The sequence below is a fragment of the Plasmopara halstedii genome (assembly GCF_900000015.1).
Source record: "Plasmopara halstedii genome assembly, contig: Scaffold_555, whole genome shotgun sequence".
In the NCBI taxonomy this organism is placed as follows: Eukaryota; Oomycota; class Peronosporomycetes; order Peronosporales; family Peronosporaceae; genus Plasmopara; species Plasmopara halstedii.
The window spans coordinates 1,553,845-1,571,473 of NW_020187475.1; the positions used below are offsets into that span (position 1 = coordinate 1,553,845).

At 44.5% G+C, this 17,629-nt stretch overlaps 2 protein-coding genes across 2 annotated transcripts; one reads left to right on the plus strand and one right to left on the minus strand.

The window, feature by feature from the left end:
• Nucleotides 1–302: 302 nt before the first annotated feature.
• PHALS_11838 (family domain-containing protein) lies at nt 303–1,534 on the plus strand (the record flags this gene model as incomplete). Its single annotated transcript, XM_024727273.1, has 8 exons — nt 303–332; nt 406–608; nt 684–717; nt 787–846; nt 922–980; nt 1,046–1,209; nt 1,272–1,395; nt 1,456–1,534. 8 exons carry the CDS (start codon nt 303–305, stop codon nt 1,532–1,534), a joined length of 753 nt encoding a protein of 250 aa, XP_024577866.1.
• Nucleotides 1,535–1,660: 126 nt separating this feature from the next.
• PHALS_11839 (Zinc finger, RING-type, conserved site) lies at nt 1,661–17,355 on the minus strand (the record flags this gene model as incomplete). The annotated part of the gene is made up of 14 exons (XM_024727274.1): nt 1,661–6,007; nt 6,082–6,228; nt 6,291–8,432; nt 8,511–11,707; nt 11,780–11,942; nt 12,010–15,633; nt 15,704–15,966; nt 16,034–16,340; nt 16,426–16,566; nt 16,639–16,703; nt 16,792–16,867; nt 16,935–16,996; nt 17,079–17,210; nt 17,268–17,355. The coding sequence occupies 14 exons, from the start codon at nt 17,353–17,355 to the stop codon at nt 1,661–1,663; spliced, it is 14,754 nt and encodes a 4,917-aa protein (XP_024577867.1).
• Nucleotides 17,356–17,629: the final 274 nt, after the last annotated feature.

Genomic DNA, 17,629 nt, shown 5'->3' on the forward strand with positions numbered 1-17,629 from the left:
ATCGCCATACACTGCCGCTTCAAGTGTAGTTTAAATCTAGCTCCAAATCCTAACGATGGTTTTGGATTGATTGATTCACATGGTCTGTCACTCCTGAATAGCATCTTTGTCGATAGACAGCTCAATCCTTTAAAGCGCCCCGGTAATCTCATTGCACTAAAATACTTAAGGCCGGCCAGCAATTTCTTGGTAAGAGTAAGGCTGATGTTTTTGTAATCAATAACAAGTTGATAGCATCGAATATGCAAAAAGAAAAGACCTGCATACCGTCCTATGGAATACTATAATTTTCATATAGTTCCATGAATCAATCTGTGATCAGAATGACGAGGGTAATCCGCTGCAAAGATATCCTTTACTCATAACTTAGTAACTTACGATACCATGCCTGCGACTATAACACAGTATTTGGGGCAGCGCGAAGCACAGCGCTTGGATGAGAAGCTTATGAGCGCAATGCACGGATTTAGCATTGACCAGCTCATGGAACTCGCGGGACTTAGTGTGGCTGCAGCGATCGGAAAGCAGTATCCTCTAACTTCAATGTCGTCTACGCCAACTGAGAGTTTTAAACGCGTGCTCGTAGTTGCAGGTCCGGGTAACAATGGGTAAGGGCGCAATTTCCAAAAAAATATTAGACCAACGTATTGATCCTGGTAAATTTAAAAATGCTTTATGCTAAGGGGCGATGCGCTGGTAGCAGCACGCCATTTAGTGGTAGAGAATTTTGATTTACCAGAGCAATATTAGCTTGAGATTCAAATCCCGAATGGACGTTTGCTATAGCATTTCGGGTATCAGCCGACCATTTTGCACCCAAAGCGTAGTGCGAAGCCTCTTTTTCAGGTCTTGCGTTATAATCGTTTCTTACAATATGACAAAGATCTGATCAAGTTGGTGATACGGGGACTATTTAAACAGGGACTAGTGACGCAATGTGAACAATTGAAGATTCCATTTATTGAACAGATTCAGGATGCGTATGAAAGTGGTTGGAAAGGTTGCGTCTAGTGCTGATAATTTGTGGTGGGTACTCGTTTTGTAGCTCAAGCGTGGATTCTACTTACGATATCATTTTGGACGGCATATTCGGGTTCAGCTTCTCTGGAAGCATTCGTCCGCCGTTTGACCACATTGTCGATACAATTCGAAAGTGTCAAACCCCAATAGTCTCAATTGATATCCCATCAGGGTGGCATGTTGAAAAAGGTGCAATTATCATCATAGCAATTCCAATCCAGAAAAACTTGATGTTATAGTTTGCGTGATAGGAAATGAAGATGGTACTGGATTGGACCCACACATGCTGATATCGCTGACGGCTCCAAAGCTCTGTGCACAGTACTTTACAGGTTCTGATAAGGTCCACTATATTGGAGGACGCTTTTTACCGAGGTGAGGCTATTGTCGACAAGATATTGTGCAATACACTGAAGTGAAATCGTTTTTATGTAGATCGCTGGCGGACGAATTTCAACTGGAGTTGCCCAAATATCCTGGCGTAGAGCAGTGCGTAAAACTGCCGCTTCTATAATGGAAATTTTGCAGACGATGAATTGGATTAGCATTGCTACTTCATTTCGAAATGAATTCAGTGTATCCCAACGACTTAAAAGCCTCGCAAGCAGCAAACCAAAGCAAATAGGCTCTGTAATGTTGATTAGGATGGAACATGAAACACTGAACTTGATATAATGCCCTCGCGGCAAATAGGGCATGAGGGTCGTGGCAACTGTTGTATACATGATGTGCAGTAAATATGACCACACGGGATCAATACGCGGTCCACCTTGTTCTCTAGACACACAGCACATATAAGCGAGTCCTGCATCTCCTTCCTCTCGCGATTCGCCGAGTCAATTCGGCTCACGGCTGCACGGCGACCTGCTTCAGCTAACTCCAAACGGCGCTGCAGTCGAGCATTCTCAGCCACCAGATCCTCGACATTCGTGTCCAGTGTTACATTTAGACGGGACAATAATTCATTTACAGCGGACAGAATGTTCGACGAGGGAACCACCCCTTCAGATGCCGCAACAACCAATCTGCTGGATACTTTGTCAGTGCTTTGGGCTTCTGGTTTAATTGCTATGACTGACTGGGGCAATTCAACATATTCTTCCCTCTCGGTCCGTAGGCTAGCACTGCTGCCATTAGTTCCCACGCGAGCCGAGCGGAAGAAATACAATTGCGTGGCTAACATCCATCGAGTAGTCAAGCTGTCGACCCTCACTAAGTATCGACTAACACCTTCGACGTCGCTAGCCTCTCCTCGTAAAGTCTTACCGTAGCATAATCTTCCTCTTTCATCTTCTACGGCGACGAGCTCTCCAGATAGACAAGAGCGTAAAGGTGCCAGCTCCACGTTAGCATAGTCCGTCTCACACAGAGGCTGTCCTAATACTCCGCGAATTTTCTCCACGATAAGCATAGGATCTTCGTAAATGTCAAGCAGCTGCAACACGTCGGGAATTGCCAACTCATCGCAGGTCATGATAGACTCAAGCACAGAGCAATCCTGCAACACTCCTCCCAAGAGCTGATTAACACACCGAGCGACTAAATGGCTCGTTCGTATTTGCGTTTCAAAGTGCTCCTCCTGCGTCCGTTTTAAAATATATATTCGTTGTCGTTCCTGGTCCAAGAATGACAAACTTCCTCTGCGCGATGTCTTAGTCACATCAATTCTGCGGGTAGGAAACTCCAACTTTGCGACAAAGCGTGTGTGCAGCTCCGCTACACATTTGACTTCATACGCCGACAGATCCATGATCCTTTGGTTGAGATCTTCAAAGTCGGGAATAAATTCGAACGTATCATATGAAGAGGCTTTTTGCTGTTGAGCAGTAATAATCTTACGCAAACCGTGAGCAAAGTGCTGCGAGGCCAGCACGCTGCTGATATGTGCAATTTCATCACTAACAAATTCAGTTAGAAGATCGCTACCGTCTAATTCTTCTGTCACAATACTGGTAATTCCTGGTACGCCAAGCTTTTTGCAACACCTCATGCTAATACGAGGGTGGACGACATGCAGTTCCATGAGATCAACTTTTGAACAAAGCGATGCAGAGTCGTTAAATACCATCCCCAACATTGACTGCATGACCGCTGAGGTTGATGGAAGAAAAATGTTACACTTATCTTTTTGCATGAGTTGATAGTTAGACTCGTCCATCGCTGCGACAAGAAGATTGATCGCTCGAGCAGCTGCTACTAATTCATTCAGGTTAAGCGGACTACCACAACTTTCTTCCTTCAAGTCATGTAGTAACGAAATGTAATCACCCACTTGAGGGGCTTCTTTAGAACCCATATGTCTGAATAGAGAGTCATACGCCCCAAACACACGAGGAACTTCAAACATAAGTGGTGCCAAATTCTCGTCCAAATGAAAAAACAAGCGAGAGCCTTTCACTAGAGTAGAACCAACAGGAATCACAGCCGCATGTATTAAACGCTGTTGGGTTTCCGTTCCCAGTTCATCCCAATGTTCCTGTAGATAACTAAAAATTGCCTGAAACACAACATTCATGGGTAAAAAGAACTGCCACTCGAGTAATCGAGACGAAATTGATGTGATAGACAGCAGATGTTTAACAACTTGGTCTTGTGAAGGTGGCGATCTGATTCCTAAACGGCTATAAAGAACGCGCGGTGGCACTGCTGTATTTGCTAATATTGGTGTTGTAGAAAACACTAGCGCTTGATCATCTGGAACCGCACAATCTGAGTATCTGCGGACAACTAACCGCGACGTTAGCTGTCCTTCACTTTCCAACGTGACTATTCCATCTCCTTTCATGGACCTTGATACGTGTTCATACACAACTGCTGGGACGAACGACAACGTCGCTATTTGCTCAAAGAACGATCGTGACCGATCAAATTTTTCAAAATTCTGGACAAAATACTCGTGTAATGTTGTGGTAAATTGCTCGTCCTCAGGTGTCAGAGCCTGTTTACCTGAACACTGTCCATCGATGCGTTGCGCGCATTCGATAAAAATATCGACCGTAACTTCGGTTTGCAGACCTATTTCACCCATCAAATCTAGCCACTCAGGTGTTTGATAACGAAGTGCAGGAAAATGACCGCGAGACCCAGCATATATTGTAGCTAGAATCTTGTTTCGGGGATCGCAGTAAGCACTTGCTGGAAAATAGCATGTGCCCTCGCTTTCATCCTCCTTAAAAAGAGCCGATGCCTTGAGTATAGCTGTCAATTCGGCATTGCCACGTAGTGATTGCCATTTGTGCAGCAAGACATTCAGCACTTGCTCGCGTTGTGTTTCCACTAAGTCACTATACATTGGAAAAATGTAAATAAGTAGCTTGCTGTCGCTCATTTCATTCACTCCGAGCTCCTTATAAAAAGAAGTTAGGCTCGGATGACTCTTGAGAAAGCACTGCTGTGCATTTGAAGGTAGTGGAATGTCTGTTAAGTCGAGGTCTGGTGGAATCAAATAATATTCATTAGAGCCGTTCATTGCGCAAGGTACGCTGCGAATATTTACGTAAATTGGAAGTTGTTTAAGTTTTTCCAGTTGAACGCGATTAAAGCCCCCACAAGTCTCGCTATAATGAGCAAAAAGCCCGGCAATGAGTACAGCGTTTGTTTCCTTCAGTTTTTTCCAGCCGAGCTCTTTCCATAAAGATGCAAGAAATCCTTCAAGAACAACTATAGCGAGATCCGTACTACGTGGTACAACATCGTGCTCTTGACCCCCAAGATAAGCAAGCTCCAGCATTGGTACGTTCAAATCCATTAGAACGTTGTGAAGAGTCTCGCGACTACAGAACTCGAGTGCTCCATCTTCAATTGGATACATAGAAGTGGTGAAATCCTCGCCAAAAACAGTTTCAGACCTGTGAATGTTATTTTCACCAGAGTTGGTGTTTAAAAAGACAGGACCAGAAATTGTAAGACCACTTTCCTCAGTGTCTTCGCTTCCCGCATAACTACCGACACTTGAAATCTGTGCTCTTTCGGCTGATGGATCTTCAATCACATCGCTGATGTCGCCAATTGGAGATCGAATTTCAATGTCATGTGCAGAGTTTTTCCCACCATCCTCAGCATTCTGATCCTCATCATTCTCTTCCCTTTCTGCCTCGTCTTCGCCACTTTCTTCACCATCTGAGCTTCTGTCTTCAGCTATTTCATCGTCTTGTTTAAATTTAGCCAAGCTAAGGTCTATCAACCGCTTGCATTCAGCCTCAATATCTGCCATTTTGTTTTCATGCTCCGTAGTAGAAGTCTGAAAGGCTTTAGCAACCAGAGCTGATATTTCACTATCAGCCGAACCATCCCAGACACAAACTGCCATATCCCTCTTAGCACATGAGACGAGTCGTGAATCCTTTGTGGGTATTAATGGCCAGCTCGCAAAGTATTCCAAAGAACGGCGATCAAAATGTACGCACTGCCAAAAGCGGTAAAGCCACAGCTCGTCAATTTCAATCGGCGAGCTTCGATCCCAATTGACCACATCTTGGTTTTTCCACGACAGCGGAAGCACACGATCAATATTTTCCGACAAAATTTTAATGGAAAAAGAAACTATTCCAAAAACTGAGGTGAAGCGAGCATCTGAAAAGTACTTGGAAAGTCTTTGCCTTGTGGCTAATGAGATAAAAAGATTTCGTAGTGGTCGGAGCAGTTCAATTTGGTTGAATGAAGCGACAATATAGCTCGTGCGGCGTTGATTTACCCGAAGCACACCAATGCTCTCATCTTCCAGAGGCAGTAGTGAAAGTCCGTGAAACTCAGCCCAAATTGGATCCGTTTCGCTTGGTAACGGGAATGGCAAATCACTTAGACAATATTCGAGCAAGGATAAGCATACATCGGAATGAACCTCTGAGCTACTCACGCTCCTCAAGAAACGACGCATAACTCGCGGTGTTAAAGCATGAAGGCGCGACGGTAGAAGGCGAGAGCAATCTTGCAGAATTTGTGTCGGTATCTTTAGTGCTGGAAAGTGCATTTGAGCAAATGAAGACACCTGTTTAAGCATTATCATTGACGAATTAGTATGGCATGGAACGGGCAACTCTTTGTCTTGTAAATGAATGCTACCTGAAGATTCATGCCGCCCAAGTCGAGCTGGTAGACGTTATTCAAGGCACGAAAATTCCCGTCAGAGCATAGGAATAGCTCTCGTGTACTAACAGAATGGAAAACATGTGTCTGCACTATCATGCCAAAATCTGTGCCTCTTCCACGCTGCATTATCACTGGTTAACATGGTGGCTACGCCGATATGGTTTTCAAATGGCAACACTTACCTTGTGTATTGTAGGCCAAATATTGTAAAGAGCCTTCGGATAAGACCTTTCATAGCACCGCTTGGCAAGCACGAGAAGTTTTGCGTACGCATCCGAGACACCGTCTTCTAGTAGAATGCGATTCCATTCAGATGCGATCTGTAACTCGCTACCGCTTGCGCTGCCTGAGTTTTCTTTTTGACCGCTTGAATTCGCAATCGTGGTCAGTGCAAATTGCTTGTCCTTCAGTGTCTTTTTAAAACTACCATTCACGTGGACTGGTAGTCCCGTATGTTGATGCGAGCATACAATATCATAAACTCGACCGCGAAGTCGAGGAGGTGGGCTGTTGTCGCGAAAAATATGGCACGCAACGCTCACGTATGGCATCGAGTCGAGTATCTCGTGTACCGGGGTGCAGGCCAAATCACGGCTTCTCCCCATGCCGATATTATCAGCGAACAGCCAAGTGTCACGATACTGCTTGTTTTCCAGCTCAAGATTTACTACAAACTTCATTTGGTTTTCCGGTGTCATTGGGCTCTTAAAAAAACTTTGCAGAGAAAACCTTTTCTTCCAGTCTTGATTCTTTCGTGTCATGTTTCGTTTCTGAAGCGTACGCTCGATCGCATGAAGACTTACTTCACCATGGCAATGGGATGCAAATTCAGATTCTTTGCCCACACTCCAAAGTGAAATCCGGTGAATAGATTCTGTAAATATCAACGTCTGGTATAGCTGTGCCTTAATGAATGTAACCAACTTGTCCGCTTTATCCGCATCCAGCATATAAGATGGTCTAGCCGTCTCTGACTTTCTCCAGGGAAATCGGATTAATGTACTTCGCGTCTCATGAGATACCTTGCTTGAACAAGAAGGAAGGGTTGTAAATGGTAGTAGCTGGTCAGGATATCGAACAAAACCTTGGCTAAGCACTTCGTACTGTCGACCTATACTTGCCGGGACAGCTGTTGTTCCAGTCGATGATGACAGATAGCTACCAGTTGGATCCAGAATATAATAGCGCTCTCCGCTCAAAATCTGCATGCAGTCCGACACAAAAAAACCACAAAGAAGCCCTGCGCGCGGAGACTCTTTATCGTACAAGTTGTCAATATCGTGCTCACTCAGTACGAGATCGTGAATGTGGATGCACAACGCTTCATCTTGCAGCGCTTGTAACGATGGCTGGATCACACGCTGCGAAGGATGATGTCGGTAATCTAGAAAAAAGTCTACTTGTTTTCCTCCTAATCGCTCGGCTGCAAATATTGTTTCCCAAAGTAGCGCATGATGCCATTCAGATTTCGACGGTAAGACACTCTGCAAGATATCTGCAGATGGACACATTACACGCCGACTGGTTACAGACGTCTGAGCGAGTTTGGAATGTAATGACATTGCACCGAGCAATCCCGCTACAGATTTTGGAACTTTACTTGATACAAACGTCGTTCCACGCCGTACTTCTCGTGACTCGTCCCATTCCATGTCATCAAAAACCAACTGCATAGAAGGAACAAGGCAATTGGACTGATCCAGCAAAACCATGTCTTGTGACACAAACGAGCTCAAGGCTGCCTCTAATGATGCTGTGTCGTCTGCCAGGATTTGATAGATCTTATGGCATGCCGCCACTTGCTTTTCGGTCAAAGCTACGTTTCTTGGCAGTCGTATCAATGCCTCAAGGTAATCAGCCGTTGAAAAAGATGTTTTAATACCGATAGAAGTTAGTAGCGATCGTGGAATAATATGTTCACTCGGACAGCAATACAATAGAGGCTCTAAGGCGGCATCACTCTTAACAGCAATCTGACAAGGGTAAACAAATTCTTTGCCTGTCCAAATCCATAAAGCATTTGCAAGCTTGCGATATACTGGAGACGTTTGCCAACCTTCTCCGTCTGACAAGCGATGATATTCAAGAACATCATACATTGATTGAATTTCCGATAGCGGAAATCGCCAGCTAGGCAACTTGAAAGACGGCGGCGACGTATCGGCCTCAATTTTGCGGCTATATTCTTGCCATCGCAAGCCAATGGCTTCGAGCTGCTTTGCTATTACATAAGATTCAATTTGTTCGCTCCATCCAAACGCACGAATGAGCTCTTTGGATATGAGTTCGCCGTCCAGAATATCCATTGAAGAAGAGCAGTACCACTTAACCAAGATAAAACGACGAGTTAGACATATTATTCTCTTTAAGTCATCACACCAAGGCAAATTGACAGTGCTTACCGCATCTTTCATAGGGCGTGTTTGCGCTGCATTTGAAAGTATTGGTTGATTGTTGCCATTTTTAACTAGTCTTTTCCATGGCATTGCGGGATCAGGTGATTCCAGCTTGATAGGTAACCAACAAATTTCTTTCAGGCTTGCTGCAATATCTTGAGATCTATTCCCACTATTTTCTTGATTCTCGGTGACGGGATCACTTGCGTTCGATTCGAGCATCATCATATCAAAGTGTTTATTGACAATTGATAACAGGCTGTGGGCTTTTAAAGACGCCGATTCAGCAAGTTCACCACCGCATTCAGAATACATCGCTTCAATGGACCGCGCACTTTCCAGCACAGCTTGACAGGATAATCCAGTTTGAAGCCCCAGCGACCGCAAAATGTGAATCATTGATGGGGTCGAAAAAGCCTGAGCTGGAAGACTGTTATCTCCCACAAGTTCGCTCAATTCGCTCACACTAGGATCGTGTAGCTGATGAATTTCCCGAAATACTCGTTTCCTTGACGGTATGATGGCTTGGGATGTAACAAAGTCGCGAAATCGTGAATTATTTCGTTGATGGTGAGAGAGAGTCTCCAGGGCACTAACAATTACAGAATCGACCAGATCAGCATCCTGTCTTTCTAACACCTGCAACCGTGGGAAAACATGATCCAGCAAAATCTTTGTGGAGGTCCATTCATCTATACCGCAATCTCGCAAAAATCTTCGTAGCGTCTGCTTTTCAGCGCAAAAAAATGAGCTATCAAGAATTGCGCTATCTACATCCATGTCAGGTAAGTAGCCTCCTCGACTTAAACTGACATAACGCGCAGCACTGCTGATTTGGGTATCACCTGTTTGATTTGTATACACAGGGAATATAGGAATCTCAAAAAGAACTGACTGGAAATCCTTTGATATGGTGTCAAAGGTATTTCGAGCAAAAAAATCACATAGCACCTGCCGCTCGCCAGCCGTCGTTGCAGCAAAAATGTCATCAAAGCTATGACGGTCATGTTGAAATTGACTACGGCTCATGGCTGCCAGAACCCCATCCGAAGTGACCTTATAAGCATACTTCCGTGCTAACAGCCACCGCAAACACCTTTCACCGCTTACGTATGACGTATTCACTATGTAAACGTCGACCTTCGCCAGAACGTGCTGCAATTGATTGAGAACACTCGATGACACTTGCGCATCAGGCAAAACAAGGCTGACGTTAGACGAGAGACAAATCCACCGATTTTCTTCGTCGCACAATACGGGAACCAACGGCAATTTCACAAAACTTTGGGGCGGTTGCTCTATCGTCTGGAGCAGGGATTCTGCATACGTCCATAACAAGCGCAACCAGTCTTTTTTAGCTTGAGTTCCCTCAGGTTCTAAAGGCGACGCAAGGGCAAACACATTTTTCTCAACTTTGTGCCAGCTACGGCCCAACACTTGCGGCAAAAATTGTTCTAGTATGATATCAAGATTTAACACACCAAGATTCGAGGTTTCATACAGAGTGGGTAGCTGATCAAACAACTCCTTAAACTCTCTGCTTACAAGTCGATGATGAAAGCCAACTAAGAGTTGTTCCTCGATTACATTCCCAAAATATAATATCTGGCGCTGTTTTTTGTCCATGTCAGTGTCAGTGTCATCATTTTGCAAGTTTCCATCAATAAAGCACAGTCGTTCAAACTTTCCATTCATAAGCGGCAGTAGCGGTAAATGGTTGAGAGCTTGAGCCGCAGAAGAAAAAGGCGAATTCAATAAATCCGACAGACAGAATTGAACAACTCGCTTTAGCGAGTTTTGAGCCAAACCTGGAAGAAAATTTCCTTGTCGCGCAAGCCGTCGAAAATAGTCGGGTGTCATCGCTCCACAAACAGCATTGCTTTGAATTAAGAGATTGCGTATTCCTACCGGCAGTTGCACTGTCGTTAGTGATGCTGTGCCCAGTGCGTCTTCAAGAATTCTCCACTCACTAATGGTGTCGTCAACTAAAATGCAGGAGCCAGGAGCGACAAAGTTGCTTGGAGATCTCATTATTCTGTCATTCATATGCTGGCTTGTTGACGCAAGAAAAATTGGTTTGTTTTTCATGATGCGAAAAAGTTCAAGAGCAACGCCATTCCAAGGACTGGAAGGTAGACACGTTGGGAAAAACGACAAATACTGAGAGGGATCCTCCTGACATATAGCTTTCGCTGTTAATAAAAAGTTTAGGTAGGCGGGTGCAGCTGCATCCGTCAGCAGCTTTGCGTTCCATTCTGACCGCAATTTTCCATCGCCATTCATATCGTCTCCGGTCCAGATGTCGCGTCGATTTGAGGACAGTTCAAAATAGCCGTTTACATGGACTGGATAGCCATTACGAACGGGAAGAGGTAAGAAGCAAAAGGCTCGGCCTTCCAGTGGTACTCCGTCAATACGACCAGCTATGCCTACCCACGGAATAAGTTTCAAAGACTCGTTCTCCGCGGAACACGCCATTTCGCGGGCCTTTCCCCCACCAATTTGGTTGCATATCAAGTATTTTTCTATACTCTCCTCCATCTCCTCCATCTCATCTTTTATGCGCATCTGTACCGTGTCATCGTCTATTTTGAATTCTTTTTGATTTTTCATTTCTTCAAAACGAAGGATCATTTCTTGATGTTCACGACGTCGAATATTAAGCACTTGGGTCACGTAGGGCAAATCTTCGGTTGGAGTAGACCGCAAGCGTTTGTAAAGATTTCGTTTTGCGCTAAGTTCCGTCGTAACATCAGTTTCCGATAAATGATCGGTCCGCAAAAAATAATCAATTTTTCGCCATGATTCACGACGCTCCTCTGCTGGCACTTCTGCACCATACAGAAATACAGGTGGTTGATCAATTTTCGTCTGAAAATACACGTTGACATTGCGAACATTCCGAAGAAACAACATCGTGTCAATTATCGACCCCTGGAAGCTTTTGAATAAATCGACGATTTCGCAGTGTGAATAGCCCCGACGTTTGATCTGACTGATTTCTGCGAGAGTGCTATTTCGAAGTGGAAAACGAAACAGAGTGCCTTTGTAGTGGTGTTCCATGTCACATCCAAACACATTCTTAAATGGCGCAAATTGGTCGGGAAATTGCTTCACAATGTTTGCGTTTGCGAAGCGAATCTTCATTCCCGGATTCGCGGCCGATATGTGGGGCAAATGAGTTGCATGAGGATCGAATATCACTGCATTTATCATAGTCAAACATAAGAATATACAGATGCCTTAACACAGTAAAAGCACAACCAAAAGCGTACCAATTGACTTGGCTGAAACAATTGATGGTAAGTCTGTAAAGTGGTACACGGAATTGAAGCCAAGTCCAAATCGCCCCGTGGTCGTTGCACGTTGCAGTTTGCTTGCTTGACCTATGCTTGCAAGATTGATAAAATCTTTATCAGTAAACTCAGAGTCATTGTACTGCACTCACATAGATCATGGTAAGAAAATTAATCGATGGAACACATTCAACATACAAAAAACCTACGCAATAAAGAGCCGGCCCTTGCCATTTCGCCATTGAGGGGCTTAACAACGAAGAAGTTCCGTATGTGCAGTTGTTGTATAGAATGGAAACACACGTGGCACCCGCATCATCGGCATTCTGAATGAGTTCATTAATTATATTTGGCCCATCCGGATACTGTTCTAGAATGTGCGCGATTCGCTTTGTAAGTGCTTCAGTCTGCCCAAACGCCTCGACGCCACCAAAATTCAAATCTTCCCGGCCACTTTCACTGAGCAATTGGTTGCGCAACGGACGGGATCCAATTTTCGCCGCAACGTCGTTCGAGATTTTAGAGTGGATAAATCGAGTCTTTTCTAATGAGGTTTCGTTACTGAATTTGTCCAGCCAAGGAGCATCATCAAATGTCAAACTTGATGCTAAATGAAGCACTCCATTGCGATCGGGAGCAAACAATTCGTAATCGGAGTGATGTTGCAGCGTGTCACTAATCAGCTGAATTAGTCCAATCACTGTCGTCAGCCTATCGCTGGAGAGAGGAGCTGCGTCTGTGTGACCTTCATTTGAGGTCATCACATTTAGAGAATCCTTGTACATAGCTTCAAGAACATAGACATAGTCCGCCAACGCAAACCTTTCTCGAACTCCAACCGTCTTCAAGAAAGGTCGAAAATGAAGTAGCTCATTGGGAACCGAGTACAAATATGGCTCTGCATTTACAATCGTCACCGTAGCCACATGACTTGCCGACACAAAGCGGTCACCCACCCACACATACTTGCCGCTTCTCGATAAGATCGTTAGAACTTCTTCACGGCGAGTGGACTCCTGCTCGGTCTCAAAAAATACAGATAACATCTGATAAATATTGTACACCGCGGGCCAAATCACGTGAGTATCACTGGAATGTGGCCCACTACTATTGCGTTGCGTCCGACGGCTGTCAAATAGTTCTGATATCTTTTTAAGCTGAGTAGCAATCGTCTGAACTGGTAGGCGCTTTTCCCAGCCTAAAATTTCCCGCAAAACTTCTGAGTGCACCGAGGACTTAATAATGTGAAATTGAGAGGAGCATAGCCATAACTGCTTTATTGGACGGGACTGCTGCGAGGATGCAACGATGACTCTCTTTCCCTCTTGATACCATGGTGCGGCAGGGTGCGGATTAGTCTCGCACACTGGAATCCATTCAATGATTGTTAGCTTCGCTTTAAAATCTTCTATTTCTGCATTCTCCATAGCTTGATCACCCAGCTCTTCTGCGCTTGGCACGTTGTTATCCTGACTTGTATCAAGTTTGCGCGAGCGATCATCGCCTATAAGACTTCGCAGGAATTGAATTCTTTTGACTTTTTTGCGTGTCTTTACTTGAGTATACGCATGTCGGCGCAGTGTACGTGGCGCTACTAGCTGGTCTATATGTGAATCCACATACTGAAAAAATCGAACTGAGCGGGAGCGCAGCTTTGCACACAAATCATCTACATCAGCACCGTTTTGCCCAGCGCTACCCGACACGATTTTTTTCTGTGTATTTTCTAAGGACACCGCCAATGACAGAATGGACCGTCGAGACAATGTGCGCTGTAGTCCTATTGTTCTAAGTGCAGACAGTGGCTGGGGATCTTGTAGCTCTAGGGCTGGAAAAAAAGATTCGTCCATTATGTCCATGAAGTCGTCAATCTCTGGATCATACAAGTCTCCGATCGATTTCAAATCGCCTGCCATCGTGGGGTATATCACGGCAGTCTCTACTAATCGTGACAAAATGCCTTCATCATCCTGCGCCATCAAATGTGGTAATTCAAAAAGCATGTGATACACGAGATTTATGCGGGCAGTAAGGTCAATTCGAACGATGCGAGGAATAAGATGCTTCGCGTAAAACTCCACTTTAGAGATTTGCCGAGCACCCAAGTGCGACAAGAAGTTTGCTAGCGTTAAGTCGCCTTCTTCTACAAAAACAAAGTTTTCGTCAAGAAAAGTCTCAGCCACGCCAATGCATATCATAGGCTCCTGCTGCCGTTCTCTTATCTCGGCTAGTGACACAAACACATACGAAAAAGGTTCGCAAACTGAGTCACCATGATTACTGACCCACTGAGCGTCAAACACTTCCATTTGCGATATGCTTTTAAAACCCCGGAAAATAGGCAGCTTGCAGCAAACTTTCTGGTGGTCTGCTTTCATGTCACTGATATCCCCAGACATCAGAAATTTAAGCAGGTGATCCCGGTCACCCGCGTCGGTGGGCTCAAAAGATGTGATTACTTCATCCAGTTTTTTTTTGCCTAACGCAACATCAATGCAGGATAACACACCGACGGGGGTTGGTTGGTGTATATATTGCCACACTTTTGGGTTCGGCTGAAAAGATGCGAAGAGATTTGGAAGAAGCACAGGAATTTGTAGCTTTTGTAGACTACTGAGGCATCCATCAGGAATTAAATCGGCGCTCAAAACCCCACTTAGACTGCTCAGCTGCGCTACTTTGTGTGATGATGTTGGCACAATAGGCCATGTATCTTTGAGCAATGAAAGATGCCTGCTAGGGCCAATATATTTCCATAATTGTCGAAACCATTCCTCGTTTGGTTCATCTCCATCATCTGTTTCACTCCAGGTGGCTGTAACTTTTCCAAACCACGAAGCAGGCAAAACCACAGCCAGCATAGCTTCAAACTCTTGAAATGTTAGCGGCTGTAAATTCAGCTGCATTTGCACTTCATTTGACGATAAAAGCTCTAGTCCAGATACACTGATGGCTTCAATATCCACCAAATGGCAACGTGCTTTTTCCAGCAACTTCAGCTCATCATAATTTGGGATTGAATAAATTCTCTTAGCATTTTCTCGAAGTACGGCCGAAGAGATCGGATTTTGAAGTAACCAATCAAGTGCCGTGTCCACACCGGAATTTCCCGTAATTGCTAGCGCGTGAGCAGCGTGTTGACGCGCAAATCCCATCGAGCACAATTTATCAAGCTGATTAGAATCAAACGTGAGGTGATTTTCAAACATCTGAAGAGTTCCATCTGCCACTGGCAGAAATTTGACGCCGACAAGTACATTCAAGCGACATGGCTCCAGATCACTTAGCATGAAGTCTACTATGCACCTGACCGCGTATCGGTCACCGGCATGGCTAGAATGCTTGTTTTTGTATGCGTCTCGTAAGGTTTGTGGCACGACATAAGACGATATCGTTCCACTCTTAATTAATGAACGCTCTAGATTTTCGTTCAAGTTGCGGACGATAGGAAAACCATCTTGAATCAGCAATTGCTCTAGCTTCTTCGAGTCTAAGTGTGTGTGGGGAATCACCATACTATCCGCGGGAGCTACCCATCTCCCACCTCCGACTTCACTAAACAAGCACGGTACACAACGTATTAGCGAAAAGAAAGCGTGTGCTAAGGAGTCCCAGGGAGCAGGTGGAAATTCTTGCGGTAGTAACCGGACGTGTCGATCAGGAGTTAGAATTTGACTGTTTGCGAGATGTGAGACTGCTCTGGCGTAACATGGTGCAATCACATCGCGCAGTAAGGCAATATTCCACTGTGCTCGAAGCAGTCCATCCCCACTCAAACCTTCGCCAAACCAGATGTCCCGACGGTTTGATGAAAGTTCAAAATACCCGTTTACCTAAAGCACAAATATTTTTGAGTACTTGTGCTTTTCATTGGTATCTGGTGGATTTGTGAGATGTACTTACGTGCACAGGTAAATGTGTATGTGTGGGCAATGGCAAAAAACAGAACGCCAAGCCATTATTAGCAGAATTTGCAAAATCGCCGTTCATTAGAACAGCAACACCACCCCATGGAACAAGACGTTGGCTTGCGTTACTTGGCTTACAAGCAATTTCGGTGCAAGTACCACCGCCAAGCTGATTCATTATTAAGTATTCGTATGTTTTGGTCATCCTTTTGGTGCAATAGTGAGAGTTAATTGTCAGTGGATAGTCACAAACAACACCTATGAGTATCATACAAGGTTAGTACAAAGCCCTCACAGCTAAAAATGAGCCAGCAAAGCTGCAAACCATCGGTTGAAAAGTGCGAAGTGGGATGCTGATCTGTCGAGCAATACTGAAGTGAGCGTTTTGTTTTGATTTCCGGCGTCATATCATGAATCATAACTTCGTGCCGAGCGGTTGGGGCGTTCTCACCAACATTCCATTCCCATATCAATATTTTCGACACATTTCGCAAGAAAAGCAATACAGTTGGTAAAATGTCAGCAAATTCCTCAAGCATTTCGGCCATCATTGCAGGCGTTTGAGCACGATCCGATAAGTTACTCCGCAGTGCTTGTTCTTTGGTCCGGAGCGCGAGGCGAAAAATGGTTCCCTACCACAGCACAAATATCAGCCATAAATTTCAGCTTGTTTACATAAGACAATGGTCACGCATAACGCCCTAGCTCACAGCTTACCGGAAAGGGGTCCAAAAAATTGCACCCAAAGCATTGAAATGGAGACATTTGGTTTGGAAATTTATGCACAAATGTAGGATGTGCAATATAATCGATCATCTTTCCTGGATTACTAGGGTTGACATTTGGTAGGTGACATGCCTATGATGATTATAATGATGCCAAGTTGGTCAATTTGTATTGACTCATCGCACTTATTGACTATAAACACACCTGAGGATCAAAAAAGACGAGTTGTGAGCCGCTTACGAAGACAGGAAGATCAGTTACGTGATACACTGCGTATGTAAAGCAAAATTTGAATATTTAACATGCAAGTATCATTAATCATAGGCCAGCATTAAAATATTGCAATGACTTGCGTACCGGAATTAAATCCGACTCCAAAGCGTCCAGTCTTCCACCCCTTCGATTCCGTTTTTTTGAGCGAGTCCCCAATGCGCTGTAACATCACAAGCATTTAATTGCGTTGAGTATGAGTTGCCGTACAAAGCCCCTTAGTCCCAAACCTGAATCGACTGAAAGTCTGCCTCGCTGAACGTGGCGTTATTGTGCACAAGTAGCGATGGACCTAGAAAATTAACAAAAACAACCAAAGCAACAATGTAATACAGTCAATAGAAACGTGGTAACCCCTTTTCAATTCGACCAACCTTGAAACAGTGCAAGTTTTTCGTATGCAAGCCCCGTGACTGGATGATGACGGTAGTCCAGACAGAAATTAACCTCCGTGGCACCAGCATCATCCGCATTCTGCACCATCTCTTTCAAGACGGATGTGCCCTCTGCAAAAGCAAAAAAGTCAGAATCAAGCCTATTGTCCTTGTCTTACGACAGATTACCAGGGTAATTGCGTAAGATCTCACGGATGCGGACCGTGAGATCAATCTTCTGGCCGAAGTCATCACCGAAGTATGTCTCCCCATCCATCGTGATGTTAAAGAACTTATAAATTACTTTCACATAGATTTGAGAAATTGTAAATTTAGGCTTGCACAAGAAAAGCACCTAGATATCCTGTTTTTACGCAAGGTCACGCTGTGTCTGAGTAACGACCCTAAAATACATTACTTTCCTCAACTTTTCAAAGACCATTACGCAGGCGAGTCTTCTCAGACTAAGACTCGCTGGCAACTTACAACTCAAAAATGCATCAGTCAATTTTGTACGTCTTCGATTTCACAAGTAATTGTACACGACGAAA